This window comes from Eublepharis macularius, chromosome 16 (assembly GCF_028583425.1).
Source record: "Eublepharis macularius isolate TG4126 chromosome 16, MPM_Emac_v1.0, whole genome shotgun sequence".
Lineage (NCBI taxonomy): Eukaryota > Metazoa > Chordata > Lepidosauria > Squamata > Eublepharidae > Eublepharis > Eublepharis macularius.
In genome coordinates, this window is record NC_072805.1 from 18840711 (window position 1) to 18855064 (window position 14354).

General features: G+C 46.2%; 1 protein-coding gene across 1 annotated transcript in view; it reads left to right on the forward strand.

Moving 5' to 3' along the window:
- Window positions 1–14354, forward strand: part of FA2H (fatty acid 2-hydroxylase) — a 132767-nt gene that overhangs the window by 94086 nt on the left and 24327 nt on the right. The window contains exons 3-5 of the mRNA XM_055000245.1: window positions 7355–7497; window positions 9627–9733; window positions 12655–12827. Coding sequence (XP_054856220.1) covers window positions 7355–7497; window positions 9627–9733; window positions 12655–12827 — 423 coding nt within the window. The remainder of the gene's footprint in view (window positions 1–7354; window positions 7498–9626; window positions 9734–12654; window positions 12828–14354) is intronic.

The window sequence follows — 14354 nt, forward strand, 5'->3', positions numbered from 1 at the left end:
CTGCGCCTGGCGCCCCTCTTTGGCAGCGCTGGGGGCAGACTACCCCCCCTGCCTCCCGTTGATCCGGCCCGGTCCAAGCCCGCCACTTTGTTCCGTCCAGTATTGATGTTCTTGGTCAAGTAGGGCAGCAAAAAGGAGACAGTCATGCCACAGATAAGGTGGTAATTTCTGCATAGCAGAGAGGACCTCCCCGTGTCCAGAACACTGAACCAGTAGATTTTAAGAAAGAGATTCTATAAAGGTCTGATGAGCACTGAGCATGTGCTATGAGCCATAGAATGCTGCTGTTGGCTGAGCATTAGTCAAAGGAGGAAAGGGGAGGAAAATTGAGGGAATAGACACGCTTGAGCCCTTAGTATGAAGAAAAGATTAGTGTTGTGGGAAGCATATTGCGAAGTGCACATTCCTCGATCCTTATTCCCATCATATATGTACAAATGGAGAAATTTCACAGGCTTGGGGATGTTCAGGGAAACACCTTGCACAACACTGGAGAATGACATGAGCCAATCTACTGGGGAGAGGCTTTGGGAGTGGTCTCTCCTTGGCCGCATACCTCTAATGTCTCTGTTGTGGCACTTGGGTTTTGCTCAACATCCCTCGGACTATATGGAATGCAGTTCTTCCAGAAATAGCTATTCGTGCACTTTTGGAAGAGGGGCACCAGATCACTGTTTGGTGGGATCCCGGCATCGTGTTTTGTCTTTAAAAATTGGTTTGGCTTCCAACACCGGGTGTCGGTCAACAAAGCCTACCTGTGAAGATTGTGGGAACCCTCAATTGTAGTGATTTTTAAAAAAGTTTTAATATGTAATACTTATTGTTGTTTTAATACTGTCAACCTCTTTGGGCTTTGTTCGAGGGAGAGGCAGTATAAAAGTCTAATAAATAAATAGCCAAAAAAACCCCTCCCTGAATGCCCTGCTGGCAGGCCTTGCTGTCCTTCTTACGGGGGCACAACAAGCACCTTTCTCCGGGCTAATGAGCCGAGAGGGCAGTTTCCCCGAGCTCTCCAAGCACAGTTGGCTGTGGAAGGGAGGAGGGCTTTAAATAGCTTGGGCCTCCCATGCCTAGGGGAAAGAGGCTTCTCTGGGCCAAGCTACAAGTGAGTAATGACACTTGAACGGCAAATGAACAGACTCATGTGTATTTCTCCCTGTTCAGGAACAGGGAGGAATACGTAGTGATCGAGCGGAGCGCAAGTGAACAGGGAGGAATACACGTGAGTCTGTTCACTTGCCGTTCAAGTGTCATTCATCACTTGTAGCTTGGCCCTCTGTCTTGCGTCTCATTGCGACATTTGCCTTCTTCCCTGACTATACCACTCAGCTAAAGGTAAAGGAACGATAGCCGTGACCAACTAACTACCTCAAATTTGGTAAAATTACAATATCAATCAAAAGACAAAGTCAAACATATGTATAAAACATATGTAGCCTGTAAGTTGTAACCTGATTGTTACTTCTGAATATACCACTCCATCTTTACCTGCATAGATTGTTATATATAAAAAATTGAGCTTTATACATATGTTTCACTTTGACTTTTGATTGATATTGTAATTTTACTAAATTTGAGGTAGTTAGTTTGTCACGGCTATTGTTCCTTTACCTTTGCCTATACTACTGTGATTCTCTCTTCTGTTTGGTTATACCGCCCGGGTGTCAAACTTGTATATCGGGCACAGGAGAAGAGGTGTGTGGAATGGGTTCCCAGAACCCTGGCATTCTTCTGTTCGTGGAGGCAAGGCAGAGTCTGAAACAGAGCCTCTTATAGAGGCAGTGTAAAAGATTTTGCTGTTGAGGGATGGAGTTTGGTCAGGGTTAAAAGGCTGCAGAGGATTTGGAAGAGGGGTTGTGTGTATGAGATCAGCATGCAAGAGAGGATTCTAAAATAATCCCAGTTTGCACAGTGTAAAACTTACATCCCTCTATTCAAATCCCCAGCTTTTGCATTGAATGGGGAGTTTAATCAAAAAGTTCCGGATCAATAGAGGAAGGACAAGGGATGTGAGGGTTGCCAGCTCTATGTAAGGAAATCCGGGAGATGGAGACTGGAGAGAGTGGGGTTTGGGGAGGGGAGGGGACTCAGCATGGTCCAATGCCGTAGAGACTACCCTCCAAAGCAGCCATTTTCTCCAGGGGAACTGATTTCTTAATTCTGGGAGATCTTCAGCCACCACCTGGAGGTTGGGAACCCACACACACACATGAGCACAACAACGGAAGGTGTTCATGCTCAGCTGAGGTTCAGCTGCAGACTTGCTAGCATGTCTGGATGTAGCCTAGGTTTCTCCCCCGTCTGCCCCTACCTTAAGTAAACAGGTGGAGGGAAACTGTCTCTTGATGGAGGCCCAGTGAAACGTGCCCAGGATATTTCTTACTGTGGATTTCGATGTAAATTATGTTATGGTTGCTCCCAGGGCTTTTTTTCTGGGAAAAGAGGTGGTGGAACTCAGTGGGTTGCCAGCACAGGGGGCAACTCCAGGTGGGTGGTGGTGCCCCTGGTACCACGTGCGCACACGCAAAGTGTGCACACGCTTCTGGGACTGCGCAATGATGTCACTTTAGGTCAGTTGGAAGAAGGGGAGAGTTTTTTAAAGTTTAAATCACCCTCAGACAAAATGGTCGCATGGCCAGTGGTTCCGCCCCCTGATCTCCAGACAGGAGGTCTGGAGAGGTCAGGGGGTGGGGCCACTGGCCATGTGACCATTTTCAAGAGGTGCCGGGACTCCGTTCCACCGCGTTCCAGCTGAAAAAAATCCCTGATTGCTCCTATTCTTTTAAAATCATAATTGATCTGATTAAATCCACTCTGGCTATGTTATTTTTAAGCAGGCTGGGTGAAGCACCTTTATGGTGGATAGCAGGACTATCTGTCCTAGAGGCAAGATGCTTCCTTTATTAACTTCTTGATTGCAAAGTTTTGATTGAAAAGTTTTGCCGTAATTTATTGCAAGAGTTGTTGGGTGTAATGAAGAGAGAAGCAAGGCTCATGTATATAAATGAAAATACAGTTTAGGAAGCAAACATCTACACTATGTCCCTCCTCTCACAAAGCTGAAGTTGGTTCCCAGTTCCTTATTCTCAGTTCCTAGTTCCTTATTTGCAAAATCCAAACACAAATATTGGGGAAAATTAAAAAGCACTACACCCCAAAATAAAGTTTGGAGGAGCACATGTCATATACCTCAATGTTCAGGGGACTGAGCCCTCCAAACGGACCTGTGCTGGGTCCTTCCCCAAAGCCCAATTCCTGTGTTAACTGCTTTAGAGTAGGGTGCCCCTAGGACAAATGCACAGACAGAAGGGGGGGGGGTGAAGCTACACTCCAAAACAATCTTTGGATTATCCCAAGTCACACAGCCCTGCACTCCAGAGACGTGTGATGGTGCCAATCCAAAGACTGGTTCTGAAGCAAAGAGATTCTCTGTGATCTGCCTCCAAGAAGCTTGTATTGGGAAGAGATGCGAATAAGAAAACAGAACAGCTACCTGCCCCCTTGTAGACAAATATTCTTAAAACTTAAATAAGCAGAGTTAAGCAGAAATGTGCATTGGACTTAATGAGAACACACACACTCCAGTGTTTAGCTCTATAACAATAGCTGACTATATAAAAGATAAAAGGTTACATTGGAAAAAAATAAGAAGTGGCTAACTTGGCTGCATCTTTGCTAGTAGAAGGTAAACTAGAGACTGAAGACTAACTGAACAAAAAGCAATAAAACTTCAGTATACCTTTCCATTTAATCCCCCCCTCCCAATAAACTGGTTGCCCAATAGAGGGCATGGAGCCATTCCAGTTCCTTATTCACATTTCTTCCCTATACAAGCTTCTTGGAGGCAGCTCAAATAGGCGTTGTTTGCTCCAAAACCAGTCTTTGGATTGGCACCCGTGCATGTCTGTGGAGTTGCGGCCTGTGTGATTTGGGGCGATCCACTTGTGGGCACATTTTTGTGTAGTTTTCTACCTGAGGGGAAAATAGGAACGAACCTCCTTTGCTCCCTGCATAAGCCGGAACTCACTTTTTACCCCTTTTTGGATCTTCTGCCTGGAGAAAAAGAACAGTGTGCATTTATTTCTTTATAAACTTTCTTTCTCCATCTGGAGATTGCACTCCATATCTCTACGGGGATGTGTTCTGTTTCTTCCAGTGGGACACTGTGCCCCATTTTGCTGCAGCGCACCAGAAGATTGTTGCTGGATCAGGCCCAGTGGTCCATCCAGTCCAATACTCTGCTTTACACACTGACCGAGCAGATGCTCCCAGAAGATCTTTATGCTGTGGCACAAAGGCCACAGTCTTCTGTCTTGTGTATAAGCCATATTCAAAGATACACTGCCTCTGAATATAGAGGTTCCATCTAGTCATTGTGGCTAATAGTATTGTGGTAGCTGTGAGTCTATTGCGGCAAAATAAATATACAATGGCACCTTAATGATAATTGCATTGATGTCAATATGTGTAGAATCATAGAATCATAGGGTTGGAAAGGACTTCTAGGGTAATCTAGTCCAACCCCCTGTACAATACAGAAAATTCAGTTACTCCCCACACACACACACACACACCCCACGCACACACTCAGTGACCCTTACTGCATGCCCAGAAGATGGCAAAACACTGTCAGGGTCCCTAGTCAAACTGGCCTGGGGAAAAGTGCTACCTGACCCCGAGGATGCAATTGGCCTTATCCTGGGCATGTAAGAAGGGGCCACAAGATCTAAGCAGTGATGTAACCATTCCTGCCTTCCTCTCATGATCTGCCTAGGTTCACAGAATCAGCATTGCTGTCAGATGGCCATCTAGCCTCTGCTTAAAAACCTCCCAAGAAGGAGAGCACACCACCTCCTGAGGAAGTCTGTTCCACTGAGGGACCGCTCTATCAGGAAATTCTTCCTAATGTTTAGCTGAAAACTCTTTTGATTTATTTTCAACCCGTTGGTATGAGCTTTCATGAGTTATGACCCACTTTTTCAGATACCTGAGAAGAAAATCATTTTGGGAATTCTTATAGGGAAAATTACAGGAAGTCAGGAGTTGAGGTAGAGAGGTTTGGTGTGAATAGCTAATAACCACTGATGGATCCCTCCTTCAGGAATTTGTCTAATCTCCTTTTAAAGTTATCCACTCTAGTGACCATCACTACATCCCATAGTGTTATGTTTGTTAAATTAATTCTGTGCTGACGCTGGAGGACTTTTGCATCTCAGTGTTATTGTGTGTGTAAAGTGCTGTTAATTCACAGCTGACAAATGGCGATCCCCTGCTGGGGTTTTCAAGGCAAGGGATGAACAGAGACGGTTTGTCACTGCCCGCCTTTGCATAGCAACTCAGGACTCCCTTAGTAGTCTCCCATCCAAGTATTATCCTGCACTAATCCTGCTTAACTTCAGAGATCTGATAAGATCGGGCCGTCCTGGACCATCCAGGTCATGGTGTCAACTTTATCAGGTGCCTCCAAATTGCAGTTCATAAATTCATTGCTTATGTGTCAATTTAATTTTTAATTGCTGCTTTGAAATAGCTTAATGGAATACTATTCCTAGATTCTCTCATTTGTATGTCATTTGTGTGTCATAAGAATTTTGCATAATTTATTCTGAACCATCATGCTATGGAAGGGTGCACTTTTGAATATCAGTTGTGTGGGAGGTTGGGGAATGGCAACAGAGGAGGTTTTGGTCTCTGTGTCACTACAGGTAAGTCATTGGGAGGCATGGGAAAGAGGAAGATACCTCCTGTGTCCCCTAAAAATGCTATTCATCACCCCTCTGAGATATTGGTGGGCATTTGCATCCACAAGGCCAAGAAGCTTGCCACTTTTTTATAAAAAGGAAGCCATGATTCTCTAGAAGATGAATTCCACGTCCTGTACTTTGTTCTGTATGCCCAATGGAGTAACCTGGGTAATGGATCTGACCACATGGTTATAGGACTGGTCCCCAACCTTGTTGAGCCTATAGGCACCTTTAGAATTTTGAGAGGGGATGGTAAGCACCAATCCGGAATGGCTGCTGCAGGGGGCGGAGCCAAACCTAATCCCTCCCACCTTGCTTTACCAAAGAATTGCAGAAGAGGAATAAAAAGAAATGAAGGAAAGGTCCAGGGGAAGGACGGGAGAAAGAGAAGAGGGAATAAAAAGAAGGAAAGCCTGAAGGGAGAATGGAAGCACAGGCTAACTAAGGAAAGCTCAGATGTGTACCAGTCCCCCTGGTCATCCTGATCTTCCATGGCTGCAATAGCAGCCACAGCCACTGGAGAATTCTTTCATTTGAACGAAGGCAGCCTTTCTTACTACAGTGGCCCCATCTTTTACCAAAATAGGCAGTCTCTTAAGTAGTTGGGGGGATTAGCTTGAAGGAGACAAAGCAAGAGGGGGTAACTGGGATTCGCCACCTATGTCTACGGGGATCGTTCTTTAGAGAGAACTCGCAAAATAAATCAGCCAGAAGTTCTACAGGAGAGGTTGTTTTATTAAAAGAGAAATAAAAAGAGCAAACAAACACACACAGAGCATATATGAGGCTAGCTAAGAGGAAATCAGGGAGGAAAGGAGAGAAAGTAATTTTGGGGAGGACTATAGTTACCAGTCTCGAAGATGAAGGTCCATGGAAGCAGCGGCGAAACTACCAGCATTTCACAGAAAGAAAAGAAGGTCCAAACAGATTTGGGGGTGTATGGACGGAACCAGAGCACACATACACACACTAGTGTCTGGGGAGTCCAGATATCAGGCAAAATGCTCTCTGGGGCAAGCGGACGTATTGATCCCCAAAACAATGACAATGTTTGTTAATAAGTTAGAAGAAGCTTAATGGGTCTACCTGAGGTGAACTATAGGTGTAAATGTGCTTGATGACTCTTGTAAGTACTGGATGGGGAAAGCTACCAGGTTTGCTGAATAGCTTGAGTATTGTTCGATTAGGGTAAACCTGTGATGGGAAGTGAGGTCAGGTGTTGATGAGATGAGGCTGCAGTTTGCTGGGAGCCTCATTGTTTTAAGTTATATCTCTCTCTGGGGGTGTGGAGGGGGCCTTTAGTCAGCCAACCCCTCTGACTCTCCTTTTAAAATATTCTCCCAGACTCTTCCCTGGCTGGCATCCATGTTGTTTATGATATTTGAGGCACGGGTGTTTATGATGTTATATCTATAAACTGCCCCTCAGCAGGAGGAGGGGTCTGACTGCTAACACAACCTTTTTCTGAAAAAGCTCAACAGGCATTGGGAGAAGTACTGGCAGCCACTATGGTGCCCATGGGCACCTTGTTGGGGAAGCCAGGGAAAGAGCAAGTGCAAAGGTATCTGGCTTTTACTGTGACCTCTGATTGTGTCCTTTCTCTTCTCTAGGATCTTGTGGACTGGCGCAAGCCATTGCTCTGGCAGGTGGGCTACCTGGGGGAGAAGTATGATGAGTGGGTACATCAGCCCGTGGACCGGCCGATCCGCTTGTTCTACTCGGATTTCATAGAGTCTCTCTCCAAAACAGCATGGTGAGGTTCTAAGTGTGTCTCCCCATCAGGCATCCAGCTGAAATGCTGATTAGGTAGAAGATATATTGCACTGGGTTGTGTGGGTCTGCAGTTCAAACTCTTTTCCTCCTGGCTGTCAAGACTCTGTTACAGAAGCTGCAGAGTTGTGGATTTGCAAGGGAGCAGAGGGGTCTCTAGACCAAAACCCTACTCCCAAGCAAAAAATGTGCCATTTGCCAGTGCCATGTGCTAATAATTAGCAAAGAGTTGGCGCACTGCCCCACAAATAGTGTCTCATGACTCGTTCACATTAGCAAGTCAAGCTATACAATCGCCAAGGAAAATTAACAAGGCGAATTTCATGGCTGTGTATTTGTGTAGGCAGAGGAGAATTCATTCCCAACCCCAAATGCAGTGACATGAGCAAAAACTGAACCTGACCCATCGAGCCTTTTAGAGGAACCTTTGGAGTTTCCTAGCTACCAGCACCCACCTCTGGCCCTAGTTTCCTGTTCCTTCTGCAGTTTATGAAATACAAAGGGGGCCAGAGAGAGAATTTTCTTGCTCTCCCATGGAATGTGTTCCCCCACCCTTTCTCTGCTATACAACTATAAGGCCAAGACCACCCAAAGGAACTGACTGTTGGCAGGTTCAGGACAGCCTACGGCTGATTGGGCGCAAGCCATTGCTCTGGCAGGTGGGCTACGTGGGGGAGAAGTATCATGGGGTGATGACCAGTTGCTTGATTGACTTTCAGATGGCTTAGGCAAATCAAAAGGGGCAGGTATGTTAACCATCACCGACCATAAATGGAGCCTCCTTGGTCCATGGCAGCCTCTCCCTGATTACCTGATGCTGGGGACAAGTGTCCAAGGAAGTCGGTCCTCACCAAGTCCTCCTTGGGAACTTCTTCCCTAGATGCATCTGGCCAACAGGCGCTACAGGCAAAATACCCACTGAAACAGCAGTTTGGTCTCCAGGATGGCCATTATTTTTGTCTCGTAGGCTGAATTCGCCATTCTCAAGAATGCTGTTGGGGGTCGTTCAACCCGGTAACAGGTTTTGGAGCAGAAACACAGCCCTGTAAAGAGAGTCCAGTCTTGGCCCTAGGGTGATCTAGAGAGCAGAAATATGCCCACGGTGCCATCCTGAGCAAAATTGCAACCTTTTAAGCCCACGTGTCAGTGGACTTAGAAAAGGTATCGCTCTGCTTAGGATTTGCACTGCTGGTCTGTGCCTGCTTGATAACAGTCTCTGCCGTAGTGTAGAGAAAGTGACCCTTGTGCCCAGGGCTTTTTTTCTGGGAAAAGAGGTGGTGGAACTCAGTGGGTTGCCAGCACAAGGGGCAACTCTTGGCGGGTGGTGGTGCCCCTGGTACCACATGCGCACGCGCAAAGTGCTCGCATGCAATGACGTCACTTTGGGTCAGCTGGAACAGGGGGAGGGGGGAATTTTTTAAAGTTTAAATTGCCCTCAGCAAAAATGGACACATGGCTGTTGGCCCCGCCTCCCTGATCTCCAAACAGAGGAGGGCAATCTAAACTCCCCTCTGTCTGGAGATCAGAAGGCGGGGCCAATGGTCATGTGACCATTTTCAAGAGGTGCTGGAACTCTGCTCCACCACGTTCCAGCTGAAAAAAAGCCCTGCTTGTTCCCCGTGCCCAATCACTGAAGGGAACAAACCATCTGGTGATGATTTCAGATGTGGGGTGTGGCTGTTAAACATCTCTGATGTGCAGGGTATGTGATGCAACACATGGCAAATTCACAGTGCGGGGAACTGCCTGGCTCTCAGTAACTGGCAAGGGACGACTGCCTTCAGGGCCAGTCTCGACCACGTGAGCATCTCTGGTGGCCATTCGGACAGAAATAGTTCCCGCACACTAGCACATGATCTGAACAATGTGCTACAGCATCCTTCTGTGATATGGCAAAGGATCATTTCATGGGGTCATGTGCCTTTCTGTCCCTGCCCTTCATTGAGCTTCACCAGGGCACATTGTCATAGAGTCAGTAGCCAGCAGAGAAGGATTAGACTGCTGTCCAGGTTAGGTTTGCACACCTACAGAACGGCCAGTCACTAAGATTTTTCTTCATTGGCAGGAGACAACTGACCTTACAAACACAAATGACTTTTATCTTTCTTCCAGGTACATGGTCATAGCTGTCTGGATTCCAGTGGTGCTCTATCTGATCTGGTATTGCTATACATCTCTTGCCAAAAACGACACCCGACTTTTTTCTTCATTCACAACAGGTAAGTCTGCCAGCATCTCAGGGGGTGGGAGGAGAGAGTGCAGATTTGCAGGTAGTCATGCTGCTTTAGCACGATGTGCATCCTTCACTGTGTGTGATGGGATGGGGGGAGCAATCTTGCTTTGCAGCCGTGCCCTTAATACTAAAAAGTCCAGTAGCACCTTTAAGACTAAACAACTTCATTGTCGCATAAGCTTTCGAGAACTACAGCTCTCTTTGTCAGATGCATCCTGAAGATACATATTCTGCATCTGATGAAGAGAGCTGTGGCTCTCGAAAGCTTATGCTACAATAAAATTGGTTAGTCTTAAAGGTGCTACTGGACTCTTTACTATTTTGCTACTACAGACTAACACGGCTAGCTCCTCTGGATCGGTGCCCTTAATACTGTTTGCATACCCTGTGGAAAAAAGACTGAATGAAAAGCTGAATATCCGGGCCAAACTAGACTGCAGATGTGTGGCTCCAATGCACCTTTCCAAACAGGAGGGGAACCCCATTTTTTATCAGCACTATTTGGGGTGGAGAGGAGCTAACCCTAGGTGGTTTCCTTACCCCCACCCGCAAAATTCAGAATGTGTCTATGTACTCATGTGTAAACATGTGTACATATGTGTTCAAGGAATAATGAGAGGGAGTAGTTGCTGGCAGGTGATTTAACATAGGGTGGATGGGAAATTCATTATGGAGTTCTCTTTCTGTTCTAGCTCCCACCAGCTGCCTACCTGATCCCAGGTGCCTTCTGGAAATGGCCTTTATTGTTTTTAAAAGGGGCTTTAGGGGAATGTGAGCCTCTTTTGAATGGCACATGTGTTTGTGCTTTGGCTGCTTTGCCCGATGCTGCCTTTGGGACTAGCAGAGCATATCAGTTGGGGCCAAGCCAGGCCAATTTTGTTGGCAGAACAGACAGATGTTGTCCACTGGGGAACCACTAATCATCGCTTCAATGCCCAGGAGAAGGGGAAGTAATAATGAGAAGGGTGCCTTGGAGCATGCGCAAAGTGCCTTTTCCCATTGCTGGCTAGAACCGACTCCCCAAAAGATCTGAGCTTCTTTTCTAGGCATGCAAAAATGCTTTCACTCTAAGAATGGAGAGTTCTCAGTCCAGGAGGACAGAAAGCTGCTATTGTTTCCAGCCGTCGCTCCCTTTCTCTTCCACTCCCACAGCCTGATGCACTCTGCACAGAGAAAGGCCTTGTGCAAAGCTGGCAGCCTGAATCTCCCCAGTCAGCCCTCAGCTAGCGGCACCTGCAGTCCGAGGCCCAGTCTGTCCCTTGTTCTCTCTTCATTGGGAGTGCCATTCGGTGCCAGCCTCAGCTATTTTCAGGGGGCAGGGAAGCCGCCCATTCTGCTCCCCTCCTGCCCCAACCGTTCCTGCTGGCAAGAGTCCCCGCCTGGCTCCCTCTGCGACTCGAGACTGTTCCCAGTATGATGTTTCCTGACTTGTCTTAGAACAGTCCAGAGGTTGGGAGGAGATGCGAAGCCTGCAAGGGAAATCACACTGTACAGTTTTAAGTAGTCTGCTGTGCAGACTTGGGACTCAGAGTCTCTCTACATGAGACATCTTACACGAGGAAGCTCACGTGTGTAGGGAGACGCAGTATTAGCCGGGAAGCATAGTTTAAAAAGACAGCTGGGGGAGATTGCTCCTCAGAGGGTTTGTTAATTTCATCTTCGCCTCCCCCACCACCCTTCCACAGAGGGTTTGTTAATTTCATGTTTGCCTCCTAGAAGGGTCTGTCAATTTCACTTTCCCAAGGTGAAGATGAAATTAACAAACATTCCAAGGAGCAATCTCCGCCAGCTCTGTCTTTTTAAACTACGCTTTCCGGCTAACGTTGCATCTCCCTACACTTGAGCATCCTTGTGTAAGCTGTCTTGTGTAGAGAGACTCTCAGACTCCAATTTCTCCCCCCCCCCCACCGACCAAAATGGCACTTGCAATTCTACCCTGCTGCTCTGTATTTCTGTCTTGAATATGCTGTCCCGTTGGGAGCTTCTCCGAGTGTGCATTGTGTTCTAAGGTCCTCATCCAAACTGGCCCGTGTGTGTGACCTGGAATTAGTTTGTAATGTCCCACAATGAACTCCGAAAGTAGCTTTGATCTTTCTGTAAATCTAGCACCTCTTCTTTAATGTTATTTTTAATCCTATTTCCCATGCTTCCAGAAAAGGTAGAAATGGCTTTGGTGTGCTAAATAATCACCTGTTGCCGCCACTGTCACACAATGCTGCCTTATTCAGAAACAAACTCTTGGTCTACTAAAGTCAACAGAATCTATCCTGACTTTCCAGGGCTGGAGGCAGAGGCCTTTCACATAACCTACTGCCTGATCCTTTTAACTGGAGATGCCAGGAACTGAACCCAGGACCTTCCGCATGCGAGGCAGGTGCTTTGCCTCTGAGCCATGGCCCCAGCCTCTAAAGGCTAAACGAACTTTCTTATTCAGAGGCCACATACATCTGAATGCCAGGTCTTGGGGACAATCGACAGACAAGAGCCAGTGGGGTAGTGGCTAGAGTGCCAGACAAGGATCTGGGAGACCCAGGTTCAGATTCCCACTCTGGCATGGAAGCTTGCTGGGTGACCTTGGGCCAGTCACGCACTCAGTCTAGCCTACCTCACAGGGATGTTGTGAGGATAAAATAGAAGATGGAATGATGTAAGCAGCTTTGCATCCCCGTTGAGAAGAAAGGCAGAGTAAAAATTAAAAATTAAAAATTAAAATCAGGCTGGTTGGTTGCCTGCCTGCCCTGTTTGTAGACTTCTTGTGGGCCAATGTTGGGAATTGTCTGTGAGGTTATATGCACGTTTTCAGTCTCTTCCAGCCGGGCTTTTCTTGGATCTGAATGAACAAGGAGATCCCGCAGCAGGTGAAGTTTGGTGACAACCCTGTTTCCCTCCCACCCTCTTGTCACGCAGAGTATTCCATCCGTGTTCACAAGTACTTTTTCCCAGTGATCTTCATGGCTGGGATGTTTACCTGGTCCTTCATCGAATATACCATCCACCGTTTCCTGTTCCACATGAAGCCGCCCGCCAGCAACTATTATCTCATCACCCTACACTTCATGCTTCATGGCCAACATCACAAGGTAAGCAAGAACAGGCAGCCCCTTTAATTAGTACATTATTGGTAGTGGCTAAAATACTCATCTCTAAACATTGGAAATCAAAGACAACTCCAACAATTGATACTTGGATGGCCAGAATTTGGGATTTTTATGTACAAGAAAAAATGTCTGATAACATATTTCGATCAGAGCATTTCCCAAGCGAAACTAATTTTACAATAAAATGGGAACTTTTATTTGATTATATTTCTAAGAACAACTTGCAACCACCCCAAAATATAACAAACTATATTAAGAGTTTATAAGGAGCAACTTGATTATCTGTATAAATCTCAAGATTAAGATTTTTTACGGAATAAAAAGAAAAAAGTAAGCTATGTCACACATTTATATTACTTTTTGAAAGTTTATTATTGATTCTTATTGAATATTTATTATTATTGGTTTATACCAGGGCTTTTTTTCGGATGGAACACGGTGGAACGGAGTTCCGGAACCTCTTGAAAATGGTCACATGGCTGGTGGCCCCGCCTCCTGATCTCCAGACAGGGGAGTTTAGATCATTCTCCAAGGGCAATCTAAACTCCCCTCTGTCTGGAGATCAGGGGGCGGGGCCACCAGCCATGTGACCATTTTCTCCAAGGGCAACCCACTGAGTTCCATCACCTCTTTTCCCAGAAAAAAAGACCTGGGTTTATACGATAGAAATAGTTAACAAAATGTATCATTATGTTTTAAACATATTATATAACTTGCATATTTTGTATAATTATTTTTGAATTCAATAAAAATATTTAATAATTAAAAAAAAAAGAACCGGCAGCCCCCAACTGGGTGGGATCCCTGGGCAGCATTTCTTGGAAAGCAAAAGCTTGCATAGTAGAAGCCACCCCAAGAAGCAAGATGCAATATGTGGAGGAAGAAACCCAAGCTGAGGGCTGCAATTTTTTGCAAAACTCTGGGTGCCTCTGAATGCCACTGGGGAGAAAGCACTGGTAAAACCTCTGGGGTGTCAGCCAAGTAGGTGTGGTGTATGTTCTCGACACCTCTTGCAAAGTGACACGCCTAGGGTGTTGGTTCATGAGCGCAATTTTAGTGCAAGCTGGCCGTGCGCAAGTGGAGAGGAGGCAGCTTTTAAAATAAACTCCGCAGGAGGCTTGAGGGTTTAGGAAAGAAATGGATGTTGTTTGTTGTTAAATAAATCCGTATTGTGATAGGAAAGGAGACAAAGGCGTTCTAGCAATCTAGCAAAAATGGAAGAGGTTGCCCGAAGGAAGGAAGCCCCTGAGAACAGCAATCTGCAGTCAAATGGGCTGCAGCAAAACAGACGAGGGAAAGGAGGCAGAAGGATCTTTTGAGTTGTCCAGTTTGCTAGATCGACTGCCCCCTCTACAGCACTGCTGTATGTGGTGCAAAGAGAACTCCTTCACTTCTAACACACAACTCCCTTCTTCCTTGAGTGGGTGGAATGATGTCAGAGAACAGAACTGTTTTTTTAATTATTTCTCTATGTTACATATAGTCCACCTTTCCTACTGACTCAAGACA